The sequence below is a fragment of the Bos mutus genome, chromosome 14 (genome assembly GCF_027580195.1).
Source record: "Bos mutus isolate GX-2022 chromosome 14, NWIPB_WYAK_1.1, whole genome shotgun sequence".
Lineage (NCBI taxonomy): Eukaryota > Metazoa > Chordata > Mammalia > Artiodactyla > Bovidae > Bos > Bos mutus.
This window is the reverse complement of record NC_091630.1, coordinates 20,837,315-20,864,456: the sequence shown is the minus strand read 5'-3', so window position 1 is coordinate 20,864,456 and position 27,142 is coordinate 20,837,315. Positions and strand designations below refer to the sequence as shown.

General features: G+C 42.8%; 1 protein-coding gene across 2 annotated transcripts in view; it reads right to left on the bottom strand.

The window, feature by feature from the left end:
• FZD6 (frizzled class receptor 6) overlaps window positions 1-26,810 on the bottom strand; it is a 38,466-nt gene extending 11,656 nt beyond the window's left edge. Inside the window, exons 1-2 of one of the 2 annotated variants that reach the window (XM_070383074.1) lie at window positions 26,612-26,810; window positions 25,180-25,511 (exon numbers count right to left, since the gene is read on the bottom strand). In XM_070383074.1, coding sequence (XP_070239175.1) covers window positions 25,180-25,356 — 177 coding nt within the window. In that variant the 5' untranslated portion in view covers window positions 25,357-25,511; window positions 26,612-26,810. The remainder of the gene's footprint in view (window positions 1-25,179; window positions 25,512-26,611) is intronic. The other variant, XM_070383075.1, reaches the window with a different exon arrangement.
• Window positions 26,811-27,142: the final 332 nt, after the last annotated feature.

Genomic DNA, 27,142 nt, shown 5'->3' with positions numbered 1-27,142 from the left:
AGAGGAGCCTGGTGGGTGATAGTCCATGGGGCTGCAGAGAGTCAGACATGACTGGGCATGCATGCAAGTATATCTTAAAATATCCTATCACTATACTGAGCATACTGGAGAATAAAGGAATGTTTGGGGCGGAGGGAACAGCATGAAAAATGGCATGAGGATCATAAGAATATGGTGGATTCAGGGAAAGAAGTTCAGTATTACTAGAATACAAGGTCAAATACTTGAAGTCAAGGATGTAGTAGACAGAGGTGAGACTGAAGAAGAGGTTCCTTGACCTGATCACAGAGAGCACAGATGACATGCTAAATTGCTTGGATTATAAAAGAAGGAGTGGGATACTAGGAGAATTTTAAGCAAGAGATGTCTACAGTCTGACAGCTGTGTTTGAATGCTAGTTCCACATTTACTAGTTTTATAACTCTGGCAGGTAACTTAAATTCACTGTGCCTTAGTTTCTTAATCTGTAAAATGGCAATAATAATAGTACTTGTCTCACAAGATTGTTATGAATACAAGGTTAATAAATGTAAAGTGCTTAGAACAGTGTCGAGCATATAGTTACGTACTCAATATTCAACCTAGTGGCTCAGATGGTAAAGCATCTGCCTGCAATGCAGAAGACCTGGGTTTAATTCCTGGGTTGGGAAGATCCCCTGGAAAAGGGAATGGCAACCTACTCCAGTATTCTTGCCTGGAGAATTCCACAGACAGAGGAACCTGGTGGGCTACAGTCTGTGGGATGGCAAAGAGGCGGGCATGACTGAGTGACTAACACACACACACACAAGACTGTTATGAATACAAAGTTAATAAATGTAAGGCGCTTAGAACAGAGTCTGGCATAAGGTACTCAAGAAATGTTAGTTGTTGTGACTATTACCCTTTAGGGAGTGTGGATAGGTTCTGGAAAAACATGGTAGACTGAGCACACATGTTTATCTCCTTTCCCCCCTCCCTGCTTCCTTATTAACAGGACAGATCCATTAGTAAGCGAACAAGAGAAACTACTTTAGCATATCAGAGTTCTCCAAAGAACAAACATGAAACAAAACAACAAAAAAGAAAGCCCCAAACGTTGAGCGACAGAAAGCTACTAGAGGAGTGGTAAGTGACTTAATGGGACAAAGCTGGAGTGGAGGGATTCACATGAGAATGAGCTGATTCGTTTGCCCTAAAGAATCTGAGAGTCTCAGTTCTTTGAAGCACAGAGTAGCATAAAAGGCTACAACTGGAGGAACGTTTACATATTAGTTCCTCATTATGTCACCCCCCGCCCCTACCCAGGCAGCCAGATGACCACTGCTTTCTACCAAGGTTGTTTCCAGAAGAGATGGAACTTGGATGGAACGTTCGGCACTTGGGTATCAGGCACAGAGCAGGGCAAAAGCACGATCCACAGTGAAGGGAGGGACTGAGGAATAGGCTGCCTGTGGAAACGGGAAGCCCTAGCCTTCTTCTGCTCTGTTTCCCAAAGGCCGGCAAACGGGCAGATACCTACCATCCCCAAAGTTTGGGAAAAACCCAAACGCTTTGGAGAAAAGACTTCTACACACTGACAATGAAAAAGCTAGTTGCCCACCAGTAACAAGGCCCATTCACTCACACAGAGCTTTTCAGTGCCCCACACAAACATACCGGGCAGCCAAGCATCATCAGGCATCTGAAGAAAACACCACAAAAGACAGAAACTAAAATAAGCGAGCGGATAAAATGAAATGTGGAGGAAACAGAGATTATCCAGGGAATAGAAGAAAACAAATCACAAAACAAACAAAAGCCTCAATAAGTTAAATGAGAAGCTATTGCTTCCATTAAAAAGAATAAGATGGTAAGAAAAATTAAAAAACAAGATAGCTGAAATTAAAAACTCTACAGAAGCACTAGAAGATAAAGCTGAAAGAAGAGACAGGCCATAGGAGTACCAGTCCACGCGTTCAACTCCTGACTAAAGGACTTACAGAAATAAACAAGGAAGATGGGAGTGGGAGTGACAATCAAATAAAGAAATTAAGAATATTTTTCAGAACGGAAGGATGCCAGTTTCCACATTGGAAATGTTGGCAGCACATTGCAATCCTGCCACTAAAACATGTCTGGGCTAAAATGTCAGTCAACAAACTCTTTTACATTCTCTTCTCAGGTGATGACTTTATTCCTAGTTCACTGAAAAGTCAGAAATAATCAGAAGATAATTTCTACTAACCTACTTTATCTATATTCCCTTTCTTCTACTATTTCAATGGTTGAATGGCTTGAACTCATAACCAAGTCTTGCACTTGTACACTGGATCCCTTCCCACTTTTCTAATCAAGGACTTTCCTCTGGTAATGGTCTCCTATTCTTGCAATAATTTCCCCCCTCTGTTACAGTGATTCCATCATACAAACTTACTCTATTATCTCTAACCATTAAAAAAAAAAATCTTTCCTTGACTCCATATACCCACTCCAACTCAGGTATCATTTCTTTTTTTCTTCCTCTTTATTAAAAAAAAAAAAACCTGAAAATAGTTACCTTTACCCACTTTCTTCAATTCTGCTTTTCCATTTCCTTTCGAGCCCACTCTCCAATCTGGTTTTGTCTGCATACTTCAGTGAAACTGCTTGTCAGAGTTACCAATAAGCTTCAAATTGTCAAATCCAATGGTCAATTCTGAGTCCTCATTCTACTCAACTCTTAACATTTGACACAGTAGATCCTGCCCTCCTCCTGAGATACTTTTTTCAACTGACTTCTAGAATACGAATTTTCCTGAATTTCTATGGATCTCATTCTTCTGATTTCTTCCATTCCTCTTCTGATTTCTTCCATTTCCCAACTGGAAATATTGAAGTACTCCAGGGCTCACTCCTCAGACCTCTGTCTACTCTCTGTATACTCAACTCCTCAGGAGAAACAAATCCAGAATCACGGTATTAAACACCATCTCTCCATGAAGGATTCACAATTTCTGGCCTCTATCTTGCCTGTGAATCCTAGACTTGAATGACCATTTGCCTTGTGGACAGCTCCACTTGGATGTCAACATGCATCTCAAACCTAACACGTTGAAAACACAACTCAAACCCACTGAGCCCTATCCGCCAAACACTGCCTTAGTCTCCCCATCTCAGTGAGCTGGTGCCACCATTCGCCAAGTTACTCAGGCCAAGAATCTAAAGATTCATCCTCCAATTAAAATAAATAAATTTATATTTAAAAAAAATAATAAAGATTCATCCTCTAGTCCTCTCCTTTTCTCACTCCATAGCCAATCCATCAGCAAATCCATTGGCTCTCCCTTCAAAATATATCTCACATGTGACCATTTGTTGTTACTGTTGTTTAATCGCTCAGTCGTGTCTGACTATTTGCAACCCCCATGGACTGCAGCATGCTAGGCCTCCCTGTCCTTCACCATCTCCCGGAGCTTGCTCAAACTCATGTCCATTGAATCAGTGATGCCATCCAACCATCTCATCCTCTTCTGTCCCCTTCTCCTTCTGCCTTCAATCTTTCCCAGCATCAGGGTCTCTTCCAATGAGTCGGCTCTTTGCATCAGGTGGCCAAAGTATTGGAGTTTCGGTTTCAGCATTCAGTTCAGTTCAGTTCAGTTGAGTCACTCAGTCGTGTCCAACTCTTTGCGACCCCAAGAATCGCAGCACACCAGGCCTCCCTCTCCATCACCAACTCCCGGAGTTCACTCACACTCACGTCCATCGAGTCGGTGATGCCATCCAACCATCTCATCCTCTGTCGTCCCCTTCTCCTCCTGCCCCCAATCCCTCCCAGCATCAGAGTCTTTTCCAATGAGTCAACTCTTCGCATGAGGTGGCCAAAGTACTGGAGTCTCAGCTTCAGCATCATTCCCTCCAAAGAAATCCCAGGGCTGATCTCCTTCAGAATGGACTGATTGGATCTCCTTGCAGTCCAAGGGACTCTCAAGAGTCTTCTCCAACACCACAGTTCAAAAGCATCAATTCTTTCAGCATTAGTCCTTCCAAAGAATATTTAGGACTGATTTCCTTTAGGATTGACTGGTTTCATCTCCTTGCAGTCCAAGGGACTCTCAGGAGCCTTCTCCAGCATCACAGTTTGAAGGCATCAATTCTTCGGCGCTCAGCCTTCTTTATGGTCCAACTCTTACATTACTACTGTAAAAACCATAGCTTTGACTATATGGACTCCCTGTTATTAAGTTACTACATCTAAGCCAGTATATATTTCACCTAGACTACTGAAATAGTCCTAACAGATCTCACTGGACTTCCCTGGTGGCTCAGTAGTAAAGAACCAGCTTCTAAAGAAGGAGTCTCGGAGAGAAGGGTTCGATCACTGCATCATGAAGATCCCCGGAGAAGGAAGGGAATGGCTACCCACTCCAGTATTCTTGCCTGGTAAATATGAGGGACAGAGGAGCCTGGCGTGCTAATCCATGGGGTTGCAAAAGAGTTGAGCAACCAAACAACAGGTCTCACTACTTACCACTCTTGCTAATCTTACAGTCGATTTCTCTGATTCTTTAAAATGCAAATTTATCCTTGTCCAAAAGACCCCAAAGGAAAAAAATTTCAAAGTCCTTATTAAGTCCTATAAGGCCTTAAGTTCCCTGACCTTTGGCTATGTCTCCAGTCTCATTTTCTAACTCTTTCTCTTACTCCACTGCCACCAGACTGGCTCTCTGCCTCTTGGCATCCCATGTATATGTCAGGATCCTGCATTTGCTTTTCCCTTCATCTGGAACACTTCTCCTCCAGGTAGTCACACAGCTTGTGTCTTGGCTCAACTGTTACCTCAGAGAGGCATAGCCTGCCAGCCCTACATAAAAATTATACTGTCTTTCTCTGGTTCGTTACTATGTTTTATATTTCTTTATAGTCCTTATCATTATTAGACATCTCATTATATTACCAGTTTTATATATTCTCTAGTTTATTTTTGGGCTCCAAAATCACTGCAGATGGTGACTGCAGCCATGAAATTAAAAGACACTTGCTCCCTGGAAGAAAAGCTATGACCAACTTAGACAGCGTATTAAAAAGCAGAGACATTATTTTGCTGACAAAGGTCTGTCTAGTCAAAGCTATGGCTTTTCCAGTAGTCATGTATGGACGTGAGGGTTGGACTATAAAGAAGGCTGAGAGCCAAAGAATTGATGCTTTTGAACTGTGGTGCTGGAGAAGACTCTTGAGAGTCCCTTGGACTGCAAGGAGATGAAACCAGTCAATCCTAAAGGAAATCAGTCCTGAATATTCATTGGAAGGACTGATGCTAAAGCTGAAACGCCAATACTTTGGCCACCTGATGCGAAGAGCCAACTCATTGGAAAAGATTCCGATGCTGGGAAAGATTGAAGGCAGGAGGAGAAGGGGACGACAGAAGATGAGATGGTTGGATGGCATTACCAACTCGATGGACATGAGTCTGAGCAAGCTCCAAGAGCTGGTGATGGACAGGGAGGCCTAGCATACTGCAGTCCATGGCACTGGAAAGAGTTGGACATGACTGAGCAACTGAACTGATATATTCTCTAGTTTATTTCTTCCTTCACTGTCAGAAGATAAATTTCACAAAGGGAAGGGATTTCGTCTGTTTTTTTACTGCTGTATCCACAGTGCCTAGAACCATTTGGTGAGTGTAGAACAATGACAACCCACTCCAGTACTCTTGCCTGGGAAATCCCATGTATGGAGGAGCCTGGTGGGCTGCAATCCATAGGGCTGCAAAGTGTCAGACACGACTGAGCGACTTCACTTTCACTTTTCACTTGCATGCACTGGAGAAGGAAATGGCAACCCACTCCAGTGTTCTTGCCTGGAGAATCCCAGGGACGTGGGAGCCTGGTGGGCTGCCGTCTATGGGGGTCACACAGAGTCGGACACGACTGAAGTGACTTAGCAGCAGCAGCAGAGTGATTTATCTATAAATATTTACTGAATAAATGATAACTATCCAGAGCAATGAATGAACAATGACAAGGCATGTCAAAAAATTTCAAACCACCAAAATGAAGAAAAGATCATAAATATTTCCAAAATATCAAATATTCTGAATATTTGATAATATCAGATGTCAGAAGACAATGCCGAAATAATTCATAAAATTCTGAAGGAGCATTACTTTCAATCTAGAATTCTACACCCAACCAAACATTTAGGTGACAGTAAAATAATGACCTTTTGGGCCCTGTGAGGAAGCAAATTTTTAACTTTCAAGTATGCCTTTTAAGGAAGCAACTAGAGGATATAGTATTCCTAAAACCAACTGAAGGAGTATATGAGTAAATCAGGAAGGAAAATGACATGGGACTCGGGAATTAGTTGACCCAACACTAAGAATGGCAAGAGGAAGCCACAGAACAACAGCTGAGAATCTAAATCAAGCAGCCAGAGTGTACTGATAAGAGGACAGGCAGACAGCAAAGGAGGAAGATCTCCAAGGGGCTGGAAGTGGGGGACTGGAACTGACAGATTATATGATATTCTGAGCATCTGGGATAATTACTGCTATATGTCTAACAGGCCTGCTGGAACATCTGAAAAAAATCAGCCACAGGTACACAGGAAACAAAGCAAATGGGGAAAGATGCAAATGCTGCATTAACTGCGGGGCGGGGGTGGTGGCAGAGGAATTACAGAAGTAAATGTAATCAAAGTATACTGCTTGATTCAGCAGTGCAACATACTGTATTAGGTTGAGAGACATAAAAGTGGTAGAATAAGATAAATAAATTATCAACTACCATAATGGAGGAAAGACTGAACAGATACTGCCTGAAGTTGTAAACTCATTCATCAATAAATAACAAACTAAGCATATTAGGTAGAATATGGCCTACGTAGCAGGGGAATACCCAAAAGAGCTCAAAGTACCTGCCATGAGGGAGGAGGATTGGGTGGTGATAGAGAATAGTGGGCAAGGGTTGTTGTTTTCCTGTTAAAAGTCCTTAATTCTGAGAGTTTTTTCCCAGCTTTATTCAGGTATAACTGATGTATGATAAACTGAACATGCATAAAGTGCATTCCTTGATAGGTTTTAAAATCATTGCCATAATCAAGGTACCAATTATCCATCACTACCACAAGTTTCCTCTTGCCTATTGGTAATCCCTCCCTCCTATCCCCTCTCTCATCAACACCCTCTCTCCCACCCATAACCTTCCCTGGCAATCACTAATCTATATTCTATTGCTATATAGTGGTATTTTTCTAGAATTTTACATAGAGGGAATCATACAGTATGTATTCTTTTTTGTCTGGCTTCTCTCACTTAGCATCATTTTGAGGTTCATCCATGTTGTTCTGTACATCAACACTTCATTCTTTACAACTGCCGAGTAGTTCTCTACTGTACTGGGCTTCCTGATGGTAAAGAATCCCTGCAATGCAGGAGAACTGAGTTTGATCCCTGAGTCTGAAAGTTCTCCTGGAAAAGGGAATGGCAACTCATTCCACTATTCTTGTCTGGAAAGTTCCATGGACAGAGGAGCCTGGCAGGCTACAGTTCAAAGGATTGCAAAGAATTGGACACGACTGAGAGACTAACACAAACACTCTATTGTATGGCTATATCAAAATTTGCTTACCCATACTCCTGTTGATGGACAGTAAGAACTGCCCATGGGACATGTGAATGTCTATATCTACTAACAGGAAGTTAAATAAAAGGAGCTCTTCAGGTAAGAGATTAGGTTAAGGTTACAGATTTGCAAGTCATCGTTATAAAAATGGTAACTAAAACTATTGAATGAAATTATCCAAAGAGAACATGTAGAGTAAGATGAAAAATCTGAATCAAGGGGGAATGCACTGATCTTATAGAATATATTCTTTCTTTCCAAATGCCACTGAAATGTGAGAAAATGTTTAAAGATAAAAAGAAAATCTATAGAAAATCTATAGCTACACAAAAAATAGGGAAAGGGTCTCATCAGTGAACTATGAACATTGAACTATGAACACTGAGACATCTCTGAAAAATAAAAAGGAGAATGAAGACTTCTACTTTCAGCACTGTGACCAATTAGACATCTCTGGCTACAAAACATTCAGATTCCAGACAAACTGCAACAGATAAACTTTAAAATACACTGCTGAGCACTGCATTAACCTAATAAAATGGCACAAAATATATAAGATGCAAAGCAACAAATCTACAAGGAGAAGTGGATAATTCCATGATCACAATGGGAAATTTCAATGCATAATTCTTAGTAAATGAAAGACCAAGTAGACAAAAAAATTAGTTAAGTAAATATGAGATGTGATTCAGTTCAGTTCAGTTCATTCGCTCAGTCATGTCCTACTCTTTGCAACCTCATGAACTGCAGCACGCCAGGCCTCTCTGTCCATCACCAACTCCCGGAGTCCACCCAAACCCATGTGCACTGAGTCAGTGATAACTCCAGCCATCTCATCCTCTGTCGTCCCCTTCTCCTCCTGCCCCCAATCCCTCCCAGCATCAGGGTATTTTCCAATGAGTCAGCTCTTCGCATTAGGTGGCCAAAGTATTGGAGTTTCAGCTTCAGCATCAGTCCCTCCAATGAACACCCAGGATTGATCTCCTTTAGGATGGACTGGTTAGTCCTTTAGGATGGACTGGTTAGACCTCCTTGCAGTCCAAGGGACTCTCAAGAGTCTTCTCCCACACCACAGTTCAAAAGCATCAATTCTTCAGTGCTCAGCTTTCTTCACAGTCCAACTCTCACATCCATACGTGACCACTGGAAAAACCATAGCCTTGACTAGACGGACCTTTGTTGGCAAAGTAATGTCTCTGCTTTTGAATATGCTATCTAGGTTGGTCATAACTTTCCTTCCAAGGAGTACACTGCAGTGAACAAGTCTGGTTTAAAGGCATGCCCAACTATTAGAGGACAAGAGCTGTGGAGGACTTTGGACCAGTACAGAGTTCATCTTGCCCTGATGGGGCAAGTGACTGAGCAAAGAGAGGGCTGCCATGATTATACACTGAAAGTCAAAGTTGCTCAGTTGTGTAAGACCCTTTGCGACCCCATGGACAGTATAGTTCATGGAATTCTCCAGGCCAGAATACTGGAGTGGGTAGCCTTTCTCTTCTCCAGGGGATTTTCCCAACCCAGGGATCGAACCGAGGTCTCCCGCATTGCAGGCGGATTCTTTACCAGCTGAGCCAAAAGGGAAGCCCAAGAATACTGGAGTGGGTAGCCTATCCCTTCTCCAGCAGATCTTCCCAACCCAGGAATCAAACTGGGGTCTTCTGCATTGCAGGCAGATTATTTACCAACTGAGCTATGAGGGAAATAAGGGAGATACACTGCATCTCCCTTATTTGAATGATCCTGAAGCCTAAACCACTAACAGGAGCTAGCTGGAGAGCAAACAGTAGAGTACTTTTTCCATTTTCTCTGTCCCGAGGGGGAGAATGCCCAGCCTGTGTGGGTATCCTCCTCTGGGACTGAGGTGGAACAGGGGAGGCGTGAGCAACTTGTAGCATTTACCTCTTTGTTTGCTGTCCCAAGAGAGCCTGCTGCTGCTGCTGCTAAGTCGCTTCAGTCGTGTCCGACTCTGTGCGACCCCATAGATGGCAGCCCATCAGGCTTCCCAACCCCTGGGATTCTCAAGGCAAGAACACTGGAGTGGGTTGCCATTGCTTTCTCTGCAAGACAGCCTAGTTCCTACAAATTCTGAGTCTCTGGAAATTGAATCTTATGATGGAAAGAATTAAAACACACTGTGTTTAAGTCTTCTAACCCAACAGCTATAAATAAATTGAGGGTCAGCACTTTAGAACTATTATTGTCCTGGGTGGACAAAATGAAACTAACACATGTACCTTTTGCTGCTGCTGCTGCTAAGTCGCTTCAGTCATGTCTGACTCTGTGCGACCCCATAGATGGCAGCCCACCAGGCTCCCCCGTCCCTGGGATTCTCCAGGCAAGAACACTGGAGTGGGTTGCCATTTCCTTCTCCAATGCATGCAAGTGAAAAGTGAAAGTGAAGTTGCTCAGTCGTGTCCGACTCTTCACGACCCCATGGACTGCAGCCTACCAGGCTCCTCCATCCATGGGATTTTCCAGGCAAGAATACTGGAGTGGGGTGCCATTGCCTTCTCTGGTACCTTTTGCTACATTAAAACAATTTTCTTATGGGGCAAATACGGCAAGTCACATCCTCTGTCTAATCCTTCTATAGTGTCAACACTGGTTAATCCAATAACGTTGTTTATGCAGTCCACAGGGATAAATCAGATGTTGACAACTCAAGACACCTTTAGTGGCCAGGCAGATAAATTCAAAAGGGTAGGAGTAGTTGGGTAGCAGCTGCTACTCACTTCTAGTAGACTGTTATCAGGGAGTGGGAACACAGAACTCTCCAGTATTTCAAGTTTTCATAAGAAAACAGAATCTGGATTTGTATGAGAAGTCTCCAAATAAAAAGAAAACTTAATGTGAACATGTAAAATAATGTACAGGACAAACAAAGCATGTCTTCAGGTCTGATCCAGTGTGGACTACTAATGTTCACGCTCCGTTACAAGCTAATAGCTGTTTAGAATTTTAGACTTGGGAGGGACTTTGTTTTTAAAACGTGTGTATGTATGTGTGCATTCTGCCAAGGAATAGTTTCTTTAAGTAAGAGGTACAAAGAGGCGTAAAACATTCAGTAAATAAAAGCACAGCTGTACTGGCTGAACAGGAAGCCCTCCCTCTGAGACACCTCTCACTATTCCCCTTTCCCTCCAGTAACCTCAGAGAACCTCCAGAGACCACGTCTGAAAAGTACCAACCTAATCCAAACCCTCAGACTACAAGTGAAAACATGGAATCCAATTCTTATGGAAATCGTTATTGCAATCCCCACAACCAGTCTGAATTAGACTTTAAGGGCCTTATCCCCGAGCTAATGTTACTGATAGTAAATGAGAGCTTTGATTTATTCAGCACCTACCATAAACCAGCACCTACCGTAAACTGTGCTTTTTCATATACCAGGTCTTTTCACAGCAAGTCTGTGAAGGGACATTCTTATTTCCACCTCATAGACGGGGACACAGACACTCCAAGAGCACCTTTTATAGAGTCAGTAAGTAGTAAGCGGCAACCAGGACAGGAACCTGGGTCCATACGACTCCAGATTTGTCCTCTGCAACCCTGATGCTAAGCTGCCACCCAGCTCTCCCTGAAAACTACTCTTCCCCAAAGCACAACACAGGCAGGAATGCCAATGTGAGTGGAGGCGAAGAAGGATATCAAAAGAGGGCTGAGTCGTCTAACATAAAACAAAACCAAGGTTCACAGGACACATTACTCAAAGACAATAAAACCTTAAACTATGTTTATCATATTCTGGATGATACATGCACCTCCTGAAGCTGGTAATTCTGGAACAGGTAATTTTATAACACATAATAGCACTTTAAATAATGGGTAGTCAGCCCGTTAATGAACTCATCCCAAATGGTTATAAAAACAGAAGGATATTTCCCTCATCTTTTAAATAAAATTCTTGATAGAAATCATCTATGTTCTTCCATAAAATGTCCTGGGTTTCATTATCAGAAACCAAACCTTGACTGAGGCAGAAAGACTACTAACATGACTCACTGTGACATTTCCTGTGTCCTTAACCTTGTACTCAGGATATCATCATGTTATTTAACTAGTATTTAGCACGGCAGGATTTTATCTAATTCTTTGCTGGAAATAACGCCAGCGCTGTAGTTATGGTCCCAGCTCTGCCATTAACTATTGGTGTCACCTCTGGCAGGAAACTTTCTGTCTTTGAGTCTCAGAACATTCATCAGGAAAATAAATGTGACGAACTCCAGGATGGCCTCTGAGGACACTTTGTGTCTCAAAAAGTTTATGAAGAAGCTGACAAAGACGTGAATAGCAGAGGTAGACATACATTTCAAAGCAACTGTTGGTACTACGATGAACATTTCTCCTTGTCAGTTAACTAACTCTGTCTACTGAGCTCTAGCGTGAACATTTTCATTTCCATCTGCCCAGAAGTACAATTCTGGGGAATCCCAAAGTAAGTGGAATGCTGCGCAAACTTAAGGATGGATGCAACCTGACAACAAAAATACAGACACAAAATCTAAGCTAGGCCATTCTTCCAGGTGTTGAGATTCTTGTACCAAAGAACAGTCAGATTCCTTGATGCATCTGCAGTGGGATCAGTAATATACACGGGGCCAAAATAAGTGTTCAGGGACAATGGTTCAGAAGTGCCCACTGGCGCTGGTGACGGGGTGATCTTGTGGCATGATCTTAACTGTGTGTTGTTCCTCTTTGCTTCTCTCTGGTTCTCCAGCCTCTCCAATGATCCGACAAGCCACCCAACATCCATCCATTTTCTGCTTCAGTTAGTCAAAGTGGGGTTCTATTGTTTGCAACCAAGAAGACCAGCCAGCATGGCAATAATATAAAGAATGAGTTGTAAACGACCTCAGTGAAATGAGAAGAATTCTAGAACTAGTTTTCCGGCCTAACCGGGGCCAAAAGCGAGTGAACGTTCTATTAGTGTTTAAAGATGGAAATCTGGAAGCCCGTGGTATGTAGCAGAAAAGCAATTAACTGCGTTATCTTATAATCACTCAGATTCAAAGAACTTCTTAGAATGATGTGCCCAGTGGAGACAAGGCTGAGTGGTTGCTATCAGAGAAGCCGAGAAAGGTATAAAGAGTGTCATGTACTCAAGGCCCGTGGGCTGAAGTGAGTGCTTCTAAGGGCACTGTTCGGCTTAGGAAGACAGTGACAAACTGGCACCCCTGAATTCTCGGTTCAAGGTGTGGGGTGCAACACAAGGATTAAAGGCCACTCCAGACTGGTAGGTGCCACCTTTAGTAAGCAAGAAAACACACACGTGAGGCCTGTCTCGGGCAGTTACAAGATGACCTCCACACCTGCCCACCAGAATCTTAACTGGGCTCAGTCACACAGACCATCCACTGGCCTCAGTACCGCTTTACTGTCTCAAGGCTGAAGGTGAAAACCAAAGGTACGGACTGATCCTGCAGGTTGCCAAATTACATCAGTTAAATTTGCTTCCCTTTCGTAGAAGAGATCTAATGACATAGTGATAAGGAGGGATACTGTGATGAGTGGGACCTCAAGATGTGACATGGGGATACACGACAAGGTTCAGAGTACCCAGGCAGGATTCTAAACCCACAGCCCTCAAGGCAGACCCTCATCCCTTGTCTGCTGGGGCGCTCCTCTGAAAGATATACTTTGTAACAAGAAAACAAACAGCCTCATACCCCATTCCCACCATTCTTCAATGTCTTCATCTGTAGGTAGAGTTCTGCCCACTGTGCTCTGGAAAGGTCAAGTCAAACTTAAATCTGGAAAAAGGATTATATATTGTTTATAAGACACTATACATTTACACTGGTTTGAGGGTGCTAGATTATGGAGGAAAGGACGAAATTTTAGATGGGGCTAAGATATACTGACACAAATGTATTGATTCTGGATTCAATGCTGTAGCTTCAGAGCTGGTCTTTTGGGGGTTAGATGATCAGTGGGTTTTTGGCAGGGGCTTGGTGGGATCTTGTTGGAGGAGATAACGGGGAGGACGTGACCCATGAGCTAGGCCCTGGCAACTGGAGGTCTCTCATCCCCTCTCCTGTCCTTGGAAGTTATGTTCACTGGCTTTCCCAGCCCTAGAAGCTGCCCAAGACTCATAGTCTGCCCAAGTACCATACTGGCTTCCCGGATAAACATTTTTATGGTTGAAGTAGCCAAATTAAAAATATTAGAGATCTCCCTCTACCATGGCAGGAAATCAAAAGCAATACTGCAGATGGGGCTTTCAGAGATAAGTAATGCCCATCTTCATGGGTAGCAATTCTTGGCATTTGTCCATTTTAACTGGATATGTTATTAATATATTGTCTTGAGCAACCTTAATCAAATGTATAAGGTAGTTTTACAGATGTGGTCTTTTTAATGCAAGAAATCAGTACACCCTTGGCAACACATATGCAGCTTGAATTTGGCCAATGCTTTTTCCTCCAAAAGGAATTTCCTTTCACCCTAGAAAGGAGAGCAACACGTCCTCACCAACTTGCCTCAGAGTGTTCTCAGAGTGCTCCCTGAAGCAGCAGCAGCAGCAGCAGCAGCCCCTGGAAACTTGTTAGAAAGGCAAATTCTCCATCCCGCATCAGACCTACTGATTCGGGAGGTGGGGTCAGTGATCTGTGTTTTAACAAGCCCGACAGATGATTCTGACGCACGCTAGAGGGTGAGGAACACCACCTTGGAGTAACATCAGCTCTTCAGCTCTGTGCCTTAATTTCATTTGACCAGAGACTAGAGACTCTAAGCATATTACTGTTTCATAGGCCATCACACTAGCCCATCTTATTTAGGACAGAAAGCTGGTGAGGCCATAGATACATCCCAATGAGGATATGAACCCTACATAAATAAAAGGGGTCTTCCACCTTGATTCTACTAACAGTTCCTGGCAAACACGGGGCACATCTATGGAACACCTGGAGATAATCAGCCCAAGACCGCTCATGAACTGGGTGTTATCTGGTAACCTACTTATGACATCAGGTGTAGCCAATAGCATTCCTTCTTCAAGTGGCCGGAGTAGAACTTAAAAGACAAGGGAAAGCTACTGCTCATACCCTCAGAATGCCTACTTCTGCCATACGACACCTTTTCCTTAAAACACACTGGCTAGCTCCCCATGCTATAATGACATGATAATGGAAAGAACCATAGCATGGACCTGGGCTTGCTGTTGCTGTAAGATTCTGAAGAGAAACTCTGGGTTAGAAGGCTAAGAGAGAGGAATCTAAAGAGGAAAAATATTTTTATTTTAAAAAATATATAAAATATATAGAGCTAAGCCTCTGCAGAGTGCTCTTGTGGTAGCGTCTTGTCTATACCTTGCCTCCCTTTGTACTAAAGCTGCAGATTATATAAACATTTGTCACTTTTCTGAAGCCCCTGGTACGTGGAAGAAGCCACTTTACTAGTGACCAAGGCCAAGTGACTGTCAAGCATCTGATTCTGAGCTTAGGATTTGTGCTTTCTACTTCTGGTAACACACACAGTAACTCAAGAAGTGGTAAGAGCTTTATTTCCTACCTTAATATGTCACCAAAAAGAAATCCAATTTCCAGTGACAGTAATGAAAACAGAGAAAGTGAAGAAGTTTAAAAAATGGTTGAAACAAAAGTGGTGTGCCGTAGCTAGGAAACAGACTCACTAAAGAGCTAAAGGGGTCCTCAGCCGTTTACACTTCACAGAGCAAATACTTTCAAAGTGGCTACAAGAGTCTAGAGTAAATTCTTTGAGATTGTTAATTGACTAGTATATAATCAAGTGGTGCAAACTTTGCCACTTATTATCATGAATGTGACCAATCTCAGGCAAGTCAACTTCTTTTTTAAAAATGCAAAGCAGGGCATGGGACATAAGAAAAGAATAATAAGCAGAAATGTGCATTATTTCCACAACAGAAAACTTATTACTTTTAAAGTACTTAGGTAGCTCAGTGGTAAAGAATCCAGGGGAGACATGGGTTTGATCCCTGGGTCAGGAAAATCCCCTGGAGTAGGAAATGGCTGCCTCCTCCAATATTCTTGCCTGGAGAATCCCATGGACAGTGGAGCCTGGCAGGCTACAGTCCATTGGGTCGTAAAGAGTTGGACATGACTGAGTACAGCATAACCACAACAACAAAGCAGTGAGCACTATAAATTTTAAACTATTTCTCCAAATGAGCTTTCCTTTGGAAATTAGACAAAATAATCTTGGCACTGCAAAATAATCCATCCACTAAAGAGTCAATTTTTAAATTTAAAAATTGTTACTTAAGGGGATTTAAGTAACAAATTTAAGCAAAATTAAGTAACAAATTTAAGTAAAATGTGCTACTTAAGTCCCCCTACTTAGAGGAACTTCCCTGGTGGTCCAGCGGCTAACACTTGGTGCTCCCAGCGCAGGGGGTCCAAGTTTGATCCCTGGTCAGGAAACTAGATTCCACATGCCAAAACTAAGATCTGACACAGCCAAACAAACAAATAAAAATAAATATTAAAAAGAAATAAACTTATAACTTAGAGAGTGTGGCCAAGATGGTGGAGCAGGAAGACTTTGAGCTCACCTCCTCCCACAGGCACACCAAAATTACAGCTATGTACACAGAATCTACTGATGAACATGACCTGAAGACTAGCAGAAAAGATTTTCCACAACTAAAGACATAAAGAAGGAACCACAATGAGACAGGTAGGGGAGGTAGTGATACAGTACAGTCAAGATCGACTCCCCAGGCTAGGCAACCCACAAACCGAAGGATAATCACAACTGCAGAGGTTTTCCCCAAGAAGTGAGAGTCCTAGCCCTACATCAGCTCCCTAACCTGGGGGCCTCACACTGGGGAGATGAGTGCCCAGTATGCCTAGCCTTAAAGGCTAGCAGCACTGCACACAGGAGAGCTAGAGAGATGCAAGAAAGAGACATTCCATGCTCAAAGGGCACATACAAAACTTCACAAGTGCCAGTGCAGAGGCAGTAATGTGACCGGGTAAGACCACCTTGCTGATCTTAGAGAGCCTCGCAGAGAGGCAGAAGGCAAGGGATGCCTCCTGGGGAAACAGACACTGGCGGCTCCCATTTGGGAAGCTCATTCTACCATGAGGACAATGGTGCTGGCAAGTGCCATTTTTGAGTCTTCCCTCTAGCCTCTTAGTGGTGGGAGGGTCCACTACCACTGGTGGCCACCAAACAAGGCAGGGATGTGGAGCCAGTAGGGCCAGGGACCAGACCCGCCTACCAGGGTGCCCACAGTAGTCAGCCCTGTCCCATCAGGAGGACCCACACAGTGGACACCCTCAGAGCACATGGCCCTGGTGACCAGAGAGGAGTGTTCTGCCAGGCCCCATGCAATGTCTCTTACATAAGACCAGTTCTCCAAGACTGGGAAACATAACTGACCTACTTAATACATAGAAATAAGCACAAGGAATTTGGCAAAATGAAGAGACAGAGGAATATGATCCAAATGAAGAAACAAGACAAAACCTCATAAGAACTAAGTACAGTGGAAATACGCGGTCTACCAGATAAAGAGTTCAAGATAATGACCACAAGATGCTCAAATGAATTCAGAAGAATGGATAAATACAGTGAGGAATTTAATAGAGCTTAAACAAACTACCACACAATTGCACTCATTTCACATGCTAGTAAAGTAATGCTCAAAATTCTCCAAGCCAGGCTTCAGTAATATGTGAACCGTGAACTTCCAGATGTTCAAGATGGATTTAGAAAAGGCAGAGGAACCAGAGATCAAATTGCCAACATCCGCTGGATCATCGAAAAAGCAAAAGAGTTCCAGAAAAACATCTATTTCTGCTTTATTGACTATGCCAAAGCCTTTGACTGTGTGGATCACAATAAACTGTGGAAAATTCTTCAAGAGATGGGAATACCAGACCACCTGACCTGCCTTCTGAGAAATCCGTATGCAGGTCAAGAAGCAACAGTTAGAACTGGACATGGAAGAACAGACTGGTTCCAAATAGGAAAAGGAATCCGTCAAGGCTGTATATTATCACCCTGCTTATTTAACTTCTATGCAGAGTATATCATGAGAAACGCTGGGCTGGAAGAAGCACAAGCTGGAATCAAGATTGCCAGGAGAAATATCAATAACCTCAGATATGCAGATGACACCACCCTTATGGCAGAAAGTGAAGAGGAACTAAAAAGCCTCTTGATGAAAGTGAAAGAAGAGAGTGAAAAAGTTGGCTTAAAGCTCAACATTCAGAAAACGAAGATCATGGCATCTAGTCCCATCACTTCATGGGAAATAGATGGGGAAACAGTGGAAACAGTGTCAGACTTTATTTTTCTGGGCTCCAAAATCACTGCAGATGGTGACTGCAGCCATGAAATTAAAAGACGCTTACTCCTTGGAAGGAAAGTTATGACCAACCTAGATAGCATATTCAAAAGCAGAGATATTACTTTGCCAACAAAGGTCCATCTAGTCAAGGCTATGGTTTTTCCAGTAGTCATGTATGGATGGGAGAGTTGGACTGTGAAGAAGGCTGAGCACCGAAGAATTGATGCTTTTGAACTGTGGTGTTGGACAAGACTCTTGAGAGTCCCTTGGACTTGCAAGGAGATCCAACCAGTCCATTCTAGAAGAGATCAGCCCTGGGTGTTCTTTGGAAGAAATGATGCTGAAGCTGAAACTCCAATACTTTTGCCACCTCATGCGAAGAGTTGACTTATTGGAAGAAACTCTGATGCTGGGAGGGATTGGGGGCAGAAGGAGAAGGGGACGACAGGATGAGATGGCTGGATGGCATCACCAACTCGATGGATGCGAGTTTGAGTGAACTCTGGGAGTTGGTGATGGACAGGGAGGCCTGGCGTGCTGCGATTCATGGGGTCCCAAAGAGTTGGACAGGACTGAGCGACTGAACTGAACTGAAAATTATAAAGAAGAATTAAACAGAACTGAAGAATATAAGAACTGAGAGAAAAAAATATACTCCAAGGAATAAACAGTAGATCAGATAATACAGAGGGCCAGATCAGTGAACTGGAATACAGAGTAGTAAAAATCTCCCAAGCTGAATTGAAAAAAGGAAAAAGAATTTTTAAAAATTAGGATAGTTTAAGAGACCTCTGGGATAGCATCAAGTGTACTAACATTTGCGTTATAAGGGTCCCAGAAGAAGGAAAGACATAAAGGGGCAGAGACTTTACTGGAAGAAAACTTATAACTTGAAAGACTATAATTCACATTCAGGTACACCTTGAACAAACATCAGTGAATGAATACATAACAAATATACAAACTAGAGTAATAAAAATATAATATCTACAAGCTGCATTCTCAAGGAAAGGTGATAATCACAACTCAACAGTCTTCCCATGGTCTAAAAGAACCACATCCCTTTGTGGAAGGCTCTCCTGAAATCATAACTAATATCCTAGACTGTGGAATGTCAAGGAATGGCCCTAGGAACCTTGTGCCTATCAGCAGAGACTCCTAGGAGAAATATTGTCCCTTGTTTCCATACAGGTCTAACCTTGATTCTGCAGACTCAGAAGTGGTCAAGGCGCTCTTTCTTTTAATGCAGAACAATGTCAGGAAGGAAGGTAAGTTTATATCTTTGTTTAAAATGCAACAGTGGCCATTATACACACAACTGATCTGGAATACTTTTCCATATCTATTTCACTTTAAATGACTCAATACATGACTTTCAGAATAGTTACACTTATTTTCAGAAAGTCTTCCCTAAAAAAATACAGAGGTTAGTCATATTAAACATTTCCTTTTGCATGGGATAGAAGCGGGGTCCATTAGACTCATCAAAAAGCAGATGAATATGTTTAAAAACCAGTGCCCAATAGAAGCTGACTTTTTTCTTAAAAGTTTGTTTATACAGTTTTTCTCCATCCCCTTATTTCTAATTGAATAGAGACATTTTAATAGCGCGTATTAACAGGTGAAAGGAAAGGGTTTTTTTGGCTCACTTCCCTTTAGACCTTTCAAAAGTGGAACAACCACATGCTGTTCCAAACACAATACTTGACTTAGCTTTTGCCTAGGCCTTAACGTAGGCAATTCAAAAAGAAAAACACAATATTCCGGTTTCCATTTTCCCTAGATCAGTCTCAGCTCTTTTTGGATGAAATTAGTCTCTCAAGGGACATCAACCTCACAATTTGAGAAACAATGCTCTAGATATGAAACAAAAAGCAACACAATGGAAAACCAGCAACCATTTGTTTTTACACTTGGAGAGTTACACTGTACAACATCCTTTTCATTATAAAGCCAAGTAACTACTCAGAATTGTAAATTAACTCTTTGTAATACAAATCACTTCAGCCTCAGACAATAAAATAAGGGGAAAAAAATCAAAGTCCTTTATTTCAGGTAATCTCTGAAACAGAACTAAAGGACCAGGATATTTTGGTCAGATCCTTTGGTTTGTGATAAATTTGACTTAAAAAATTTTATCTGGAAAGTAAATAACATATAGCACATATGCTGCTGCTGCTAAGTCACTTCAGTCGTGTTCAACTCTGTGCGACGCCATAGCAGGCAGCCCACCAGGCTCCAGGCAAGAACACTGGAGTGGGTTGACATTTCCTTCTCCAATGCATGAAAGTGAAAAGTGAAAGGGAAGTCGCTCGACTCCTCGCGACCCCATGGACTGCAGCCCACCAGGCTCCTTCATCCATGGGATTTTCCATACATACAGCATGTAATAAATAATCATTATTGTGCCTTCTTATTAATGTATTACATGCTGTATGTATGTAATCATTAAGAAGATTTTCAAGTACTTTAAACCAGGGTTCAGCAAATTATAACCTGTGGGCCAAAAATGATGCAGTGTTTTTGTAAATAAAGTTTTATCGAAACACATCCACACTCATTTGTTATTTGCTACAAATGAAGAGTTGAATAGCTGTGGCAGAGACTGAATGTTTTACAAAGCCAAAATTACAATTTAGCCCTTTACAGAAAAAGTTTGCATTCCCTGTTCTAAACCAGTGGGTCTCAAAATTTAATGCTCATAAGAAACACCTGAACAGCTTGTTATCCGTTTCCTGGGCTCTACTTTCACAGATCATGGTTCAGTAGGTTGGGCTGGGGTCCATGAACTTGCACTTCTAACAAGCTCACAAGCTGCCAGTCTATGAACTAAACTTTGACACACCACTTTGGCCTAAACCATCTCATATACTCACAGATCAGCAATGACCACAAATTCTATAAAACAGGATAGTCATCACACATAATGGAAACTAAGGCATAAAAGAGGAAGGAAATAGATCTCCTGACTTACATGAAATTCATGATAGCTATGAAGGACAATTGGTTGGCACAGTCAACAGATAACTCTTCACCCCTCATCCTGACATTAGTGACAGTGACAGTGTTGGTAGGTCAGTCGTGTCTGACTCTTTGCGACCCCATGAACTGGAGCTTGCCAGGCTCCTCTGTCCATGGAATTCTCAAGGCAAGAATACTGTAGTGGGTTTCCATTCCCTTCTCTAGGGGATCTTTCTGACCCAGGGATTGAACCAGGGTCTCCTGCATTGCAGGCAGAGTCTTTACCGTCTGAACCACCAGGGAAGCCCCTAACATTACACCAGGGAAGCGTCCTAACATTAATTTACACTGAACACTGGAAATTCAACAGGGACTAGCAGGAATCCAAAGCAATTGGGTTGGAGGTGTAAAACCCCATCAGTTCTTCAGAGAAGTTATAAAACACTTTTTAAAAATAAAAGCCCCTTTATATTCAGTTATAATTTAATACTTGACTAGACTATAAATACTCAAAGACAACATTTGAAAAGAAATCTCACACACATGGTTTATAATACAATGGTCCAACCAAAAGATTAATTCTTACACATCATGTAGATAAATATAAAATTTAAAGGGTTAGTTAAAAATCTAATCCTTTCAATTAAAAACAAATACATGTCAAGCTAGTATGTGAATGAACACAGATGATACAACTGATGTATTTTATTAGAACTAGCTCAGGCAGATCAAAGGTGGATGATATGTAAACCACTGAAAGATATCAGTGCCTTTCACTTAGACTCTAAAGAAGATACAGAGGAAGGTAAAGATTTGGAGGGAAAATTCTCTTTGCTGATTTATTAGAATAGGAAACATCTCCTCTTCCTTTAGTCAGCCTTTATTGAGCATCTACCAGGCTCAGATGCATTGTACTAAGCATTAGAGATAGAAAAGAATAAACATCCCTCCTCTCAATGAGCTCACAAGCTCATAAGAGAGCTGTGTAAGTAAGTGTACTACAGCATGTTAAGTACAAGGACACTTGCATATATTATGTACTATCAGAGTGTACAGTGAGTTGATTAAATATACTTGGGAGAAAAGTGAAAGGAAGGCTTCACTAGCCATGCTGCTGAGGCTGCTGCTGCTGCTAAGTCGCTTCAGTTGTGTCCGACTCTGTGCGACCCCATAGATGGCAGCCCACCAGGCTCCCCCATCCCTGGGAATCTCCAGGCAAGAACATAGAGTACTTTAATTGAGACCTGAAAAGACTGAGCAGATGAAGAAGGGTAGGTATTGAGGCAGTGGATACAATATATGCAAAGGTATAGAAGTGAGAGGGAATAATATGAATCTGAGTTCTACAAACAGGTCAGTTTGACTGAAGCAGAGTGTATAATGTGGAAAGGGGCAAGATGGGAAGCTGGACAGGAAGGCAGGGTCACATACAAAGAACGTTGGGTGCCATGCTGGTCAGGTCTGTATTTTTCTGGCTTTAGGGAAATAAAGAATTTTAACCCCAGAGAGGACTGCACATATTTGCATATCAGTAAAATCGCTCTGGCACCACCACAGGGGACAGACTGAAGCCATAAGATTTTGTTTTCCATCTAAAAATTCTGACAAGACTTTGTATCCAAGGCATGGATGAGAAAGAGAAAGGTAACACTGATTAGAGGTTAAAAAAAAATCTCCCAGCTTAATTTTTATTGAAGTTTATAAAGAAGCAGCAAAGACGGAAATTAACACATGACATTCTAATCTTAGGAAGTATTTTGTTGTTGTTGTTATCTAATAAGGTCAAGGGTAAAAAAAAAAATACATGAAATAGTTTAAAAATGACACTATAGTCCATGGTGACAGAGAAGACTGCATCAGACCATAGTGCTCAAATCACAAGCAAGTCACAACTTCTTGCGGCTTCAGTTTTTCACCTATATAATGACAGGTTCAAAGTTTCCTAACCTGGGCTATAAACAAAAGTATATTTCAATATAATTGGTTTCCTTTGTAATCCTACTCATTTTATTTAGAATTCTGAAAATGCATCAATGGCACAAAAGAGGATAAGAAACTCTGCGTGATATTTAAGTCACTTGCGTGCGTGCTAAGTTGCTTCAGTTGTGTCCAACTCTGTGACCCTACGGTGGCTACGTAGCCCGCCAGGCTCCTCTGTCTATGGGGATTCTCCAGGCAAGAATACTGGAGTGGGTAGCCATTCCCTCCTCCAGCGAAGCTAGAGCTGAAGCTCCAACACTTTGGCCGCCTGATGTGAAGAGCCGACTCATTGGAAAAGACCGTGATGCTGGGAAAGACTGAAGGTGGGAGGAGAAGGGGACGACAGAGGATGAGGTGATCGGATGAATTCACGGACTCAATGGACATGAGTTTGAGCAAGCTCCAGGAGATAGCAGACTACAGGGAAGTCTGGCATGCTGCAGTCTATGGGGTTGCAAAGAGTCGGACAGGACTTAGCGACTGAACAAGAACAACAAAGACTGACTTAGGTTGATATTATTTTGCCTTTCCATTTCCCTTTCTTCTTTTGTAGACTTAGGTTAATGCTGATATTAAATGACTGCTTGGTATCTTTCTTTTACATCCTTAAACCAACTGAAAAGTGACTTATGGAATAAAACTCAATAGTAAGGGGTAAGAGAAAGTTTAGTGCATGAGGAAGATTATATAATGAAGAAATTAGTAGTGTCAGCAATCAAGTAAAGGAGGACATTTCTTGGGTATGTCCACACACAAAACTACCTGGGAAAGAAGCTAGGTAAATAAAAAAATAACTCTTTCAGGGGGTCAAAAACAATTGGTTTTAAAAAGACATGCATGAAACAAAACCTCATTCTTATCATCTTAAAACTACAGTATCTAATAGCAGGGAGGCATCTCTCTCTCTCTATTCATAATGGTACTTCTCTATGATAAGGAACTCTAAAGAATCTGAATTTTAAGGTCAATGTCAGCATTCTAACTCCAAATGTATATAGCTATTACACAAAAAAGGAAACCAGATTTAAAAAATTTTTTAAGAACGCTATAAGAAATGAGTTATAAAACACATATTAGAGAAAATGTGAATGAATGTTATAATTATTCCTTGAAGTTACTCACACTACTTGATTTGATCAGATTAAACAATCAAAATGGTTCTGATTAGCCAATGGAAATCTCACCACATCATCTGTTCAGTGCTCAAAATGACAACTTTGCACTGGCTTGGAAATCTACTGAAAGATTACAGTAATACACTGATAATTTGCCATATCTTTTAAAAGTACTTCTACTCAGTAATCAAAAGCCCTCCTATTTCAGACACGAGTCTACAATGAGGTAGCTGGACAACTATTCCACTAAACAACAAGGGAAGACTGCAAAATCAAGCCTAGTCCGTTTTTAAAGCTGTGTCTATATTAAAATTGCCGGGGTTTCAACTCTTAGAAACAATCTGAGGAAATAAGTCTTTACCTTTCTCAGCCTTTCTGGAGAAAATCTACAAAAAAATTTGTCATCTTACCTTCACAAAATTTATCATCCTAATAGATCTGTAGGAGAGGACAGGCTCCTGTCTCTACAGGTAACTCTTTCTTCCCACACCTCCCTAGCCATCTGCATATCTCTAAAGCAGACGCAGGTAACTGAGGCACCTGGGGCAATCTTTACTGTCACTCTGCTCCTCCCCTGCCGTGTGGTTTCTTTTAAGGTCGGGCAGATCTCATGGAGAAGGAAAAGGCAACTCTTGCCTAGGAAATTCCATGGATGGAGGAGCCTGGTGGGCTACAGTCCATGGGGTTGCAAAGAATCGGACACGACTGAGAGACTTCACTTTCTTTCTTTCTTTTTACAAAGACTACTTAAGCACTATACTTAAAAAAGTCACTTCTTAGCAAAACACTATCTACAGCCCCCAAATCCCCAAAATCTTCTAGTCACTGATTTGCTTCAGACAAACAGGCCCAAGTGAACATAACAACTACTCATGAAAATATATGTAGTCCAAGCACTTTAGTCCAGGCAATAGAAGATTATATGTTCACGGAATTAGTAAAAATTCAGAATTCACATTTTTTACCATGAGGAATTACCAAATTGACTTAAGAGAGCAAAATATCTGCCAGGTGCACGATATTTCAAAATCATTCACAACTATAATTCATAGAGAATGAACCCTATCTTAGGCAAATCCACTAAACAAAGCCACAAATGTACACAAAATATAAGCCAGTAGGGAGATTTAATTTTCAAAGGCATTTATTCAAAGTAGGACTTATTTACAACTTGAAGAAATCCCTTACTGTTATCTTTTTCAAAAAAAGGTTGCATTTATAGCTTATTCCAGAACAGAGCATAAACTATTCTTCCATAAAGATATGAAGAACTACTCACCTCCATTTCTACAGCAGCAATACTCTGGTCGTAATGACCCATCAGATTAGGGAAAAATGTCATGTTGTAGGCCATTTTCATACATCTGGGAACAGTAATTGGTTCACAGGTGAAAAGACTGTGCCCTCTTACCAGGGGTAGAAAAATACATGTCCACAAAAATGTAAATGTTTCCATTCTCTTCAAATTCCTAATTTTACCACATGGCTTGGATTAATCACTCTTCATTCTCAGATTTCCATCCAAAGATAAAAATGTTCAAATTCCTCATTTGATTATTTTACCATTTTGAAGGAAGCTCTTTTTCCTGAAAATGAGTTCTGGGTCAATTACTGTAAAAACAATCAAAAGGGTGTATCAGCAACATTTGTTATCGACTCAAATGCAAACGTCAAAGTGCAGAGTTTCATGCTAGGTAATTAACACTGGGAAAACGACGGAAAATTTCGTCCCATCAATTACTGTTCCACCTGCCTTGGCACAGAATCTGTGACTTGCGGAGGAAATCTCATCTCTAGGGACCGGATGACCGGAGGTTCGTGCTGTATGGAACACAGGGTAAAAGCGGGGCACTGGATGAGTGAGATGGAGAAAATGGTGGGGCTGGGAACAAGTTAATGAGGATTAACAGAACTGTAAAATCTAAAAGGCCCTGTCGGGTGTTTTATTACGCACAAGAAAACTGAGTTGCAGGGAAGTTCCTTAAGATCTCACGAGTTCTTAAATTCTTTAAAGACTCTAAAGGGCCAGCTTTTGTGGCACTCTTCTGGAGACTAACTTTTGTCTTTAAAAAGGCCAACCAGAGGGAGACTTCTAGGATTCCTACTGCGGAGGAGCGAAACGAGTGTTCAAAAGGCTGGGGAGGGGGAGGGGAGTAGCGATCTCACAGAAAAGAAAAATGAGCAAAGCTGTCCCGGGAGGCCGACGGAGTTTCGGTGGGAGGGAAGCTGTGGGCACTGAGCCACGAATCGTCGCACCCGTCACCCCATCCCCCCAACACACACACACACACGTACGTCCCGGCTTCCAGCGCCGGGCAGGGCAACTCACCCCCTCACCCCATCCCCCCAAAACACACACACAGAGCCACGAATCGTCGCACCCCCTCACCCCATTCCCCAACACACACACACACACATACAGCACCGGGCAGGGCAATGCGCCCCACCCCCGGGCACCTGCCCCAGGCCCAGCGCCGTGCTCCGCGTCCCTGGCCCCGCGGGGACCAGCATCGCAGCGCCCCAACTTCCTGGGAACCTCGGGCCGGCGCGGACCGTCCGGCCGCAGCCTTTCGCGCACCTGCGGCTCGGAGCGCGCGCCCCCTACCCACCCCGCACCCCTCCAGGCCCGCCCCGCTCACCCCGCTCGCCCTGGCGCCCGCAAGCCAGCCCGCCCGCGGCCACTCGCCCAGATGGCGTCCGAGGAACCTCACCTCGGGCGGCGGTCGAAGGCACCCGTTCCTCCCCGTCCCCGTCCAGCCCACCGTCCCCCTGCGGCCAGCGACAGCTCCAGGGAGCGTCCGGGACTCCGGCCACCACGGGAGCCGGGAGTCGCACGGCCGGGCGAGAGCTGAGCAATCCCGCGAGACAGCGCCGCCAGGTCGGACGGGCAGGTCCCGGCTCGCGGCGGCGGCGGACCTGGCTCTCCGCCCGGGCCCCACCCGCGCCGCGCCGTCCGGGTCTGGCTCTGGGCTCGCCCCACCCGGCAGGGGCGAACAGTGTTGCGGGGGCGAGGTCCAGCTGCGGGGCCTGGGGGCCCCCTCCACCTCGCCGTCTCTTCTGTGCCGTCCGCAGGGGTTCAGCCTAGAGGGTTTTTGTTTTTTCTTTTGAAGTTCTTATTGAGTCCCAGATAAAACTTCTTTTAGAAAAACCCAATTTATTTCGAATTTCAGGAGCCAAGAATTTTTAAACGGGGCCAGTTTGCTCTGTAAAGTCCATTGCCCAAGTGACCTTAGAGGGTGGGT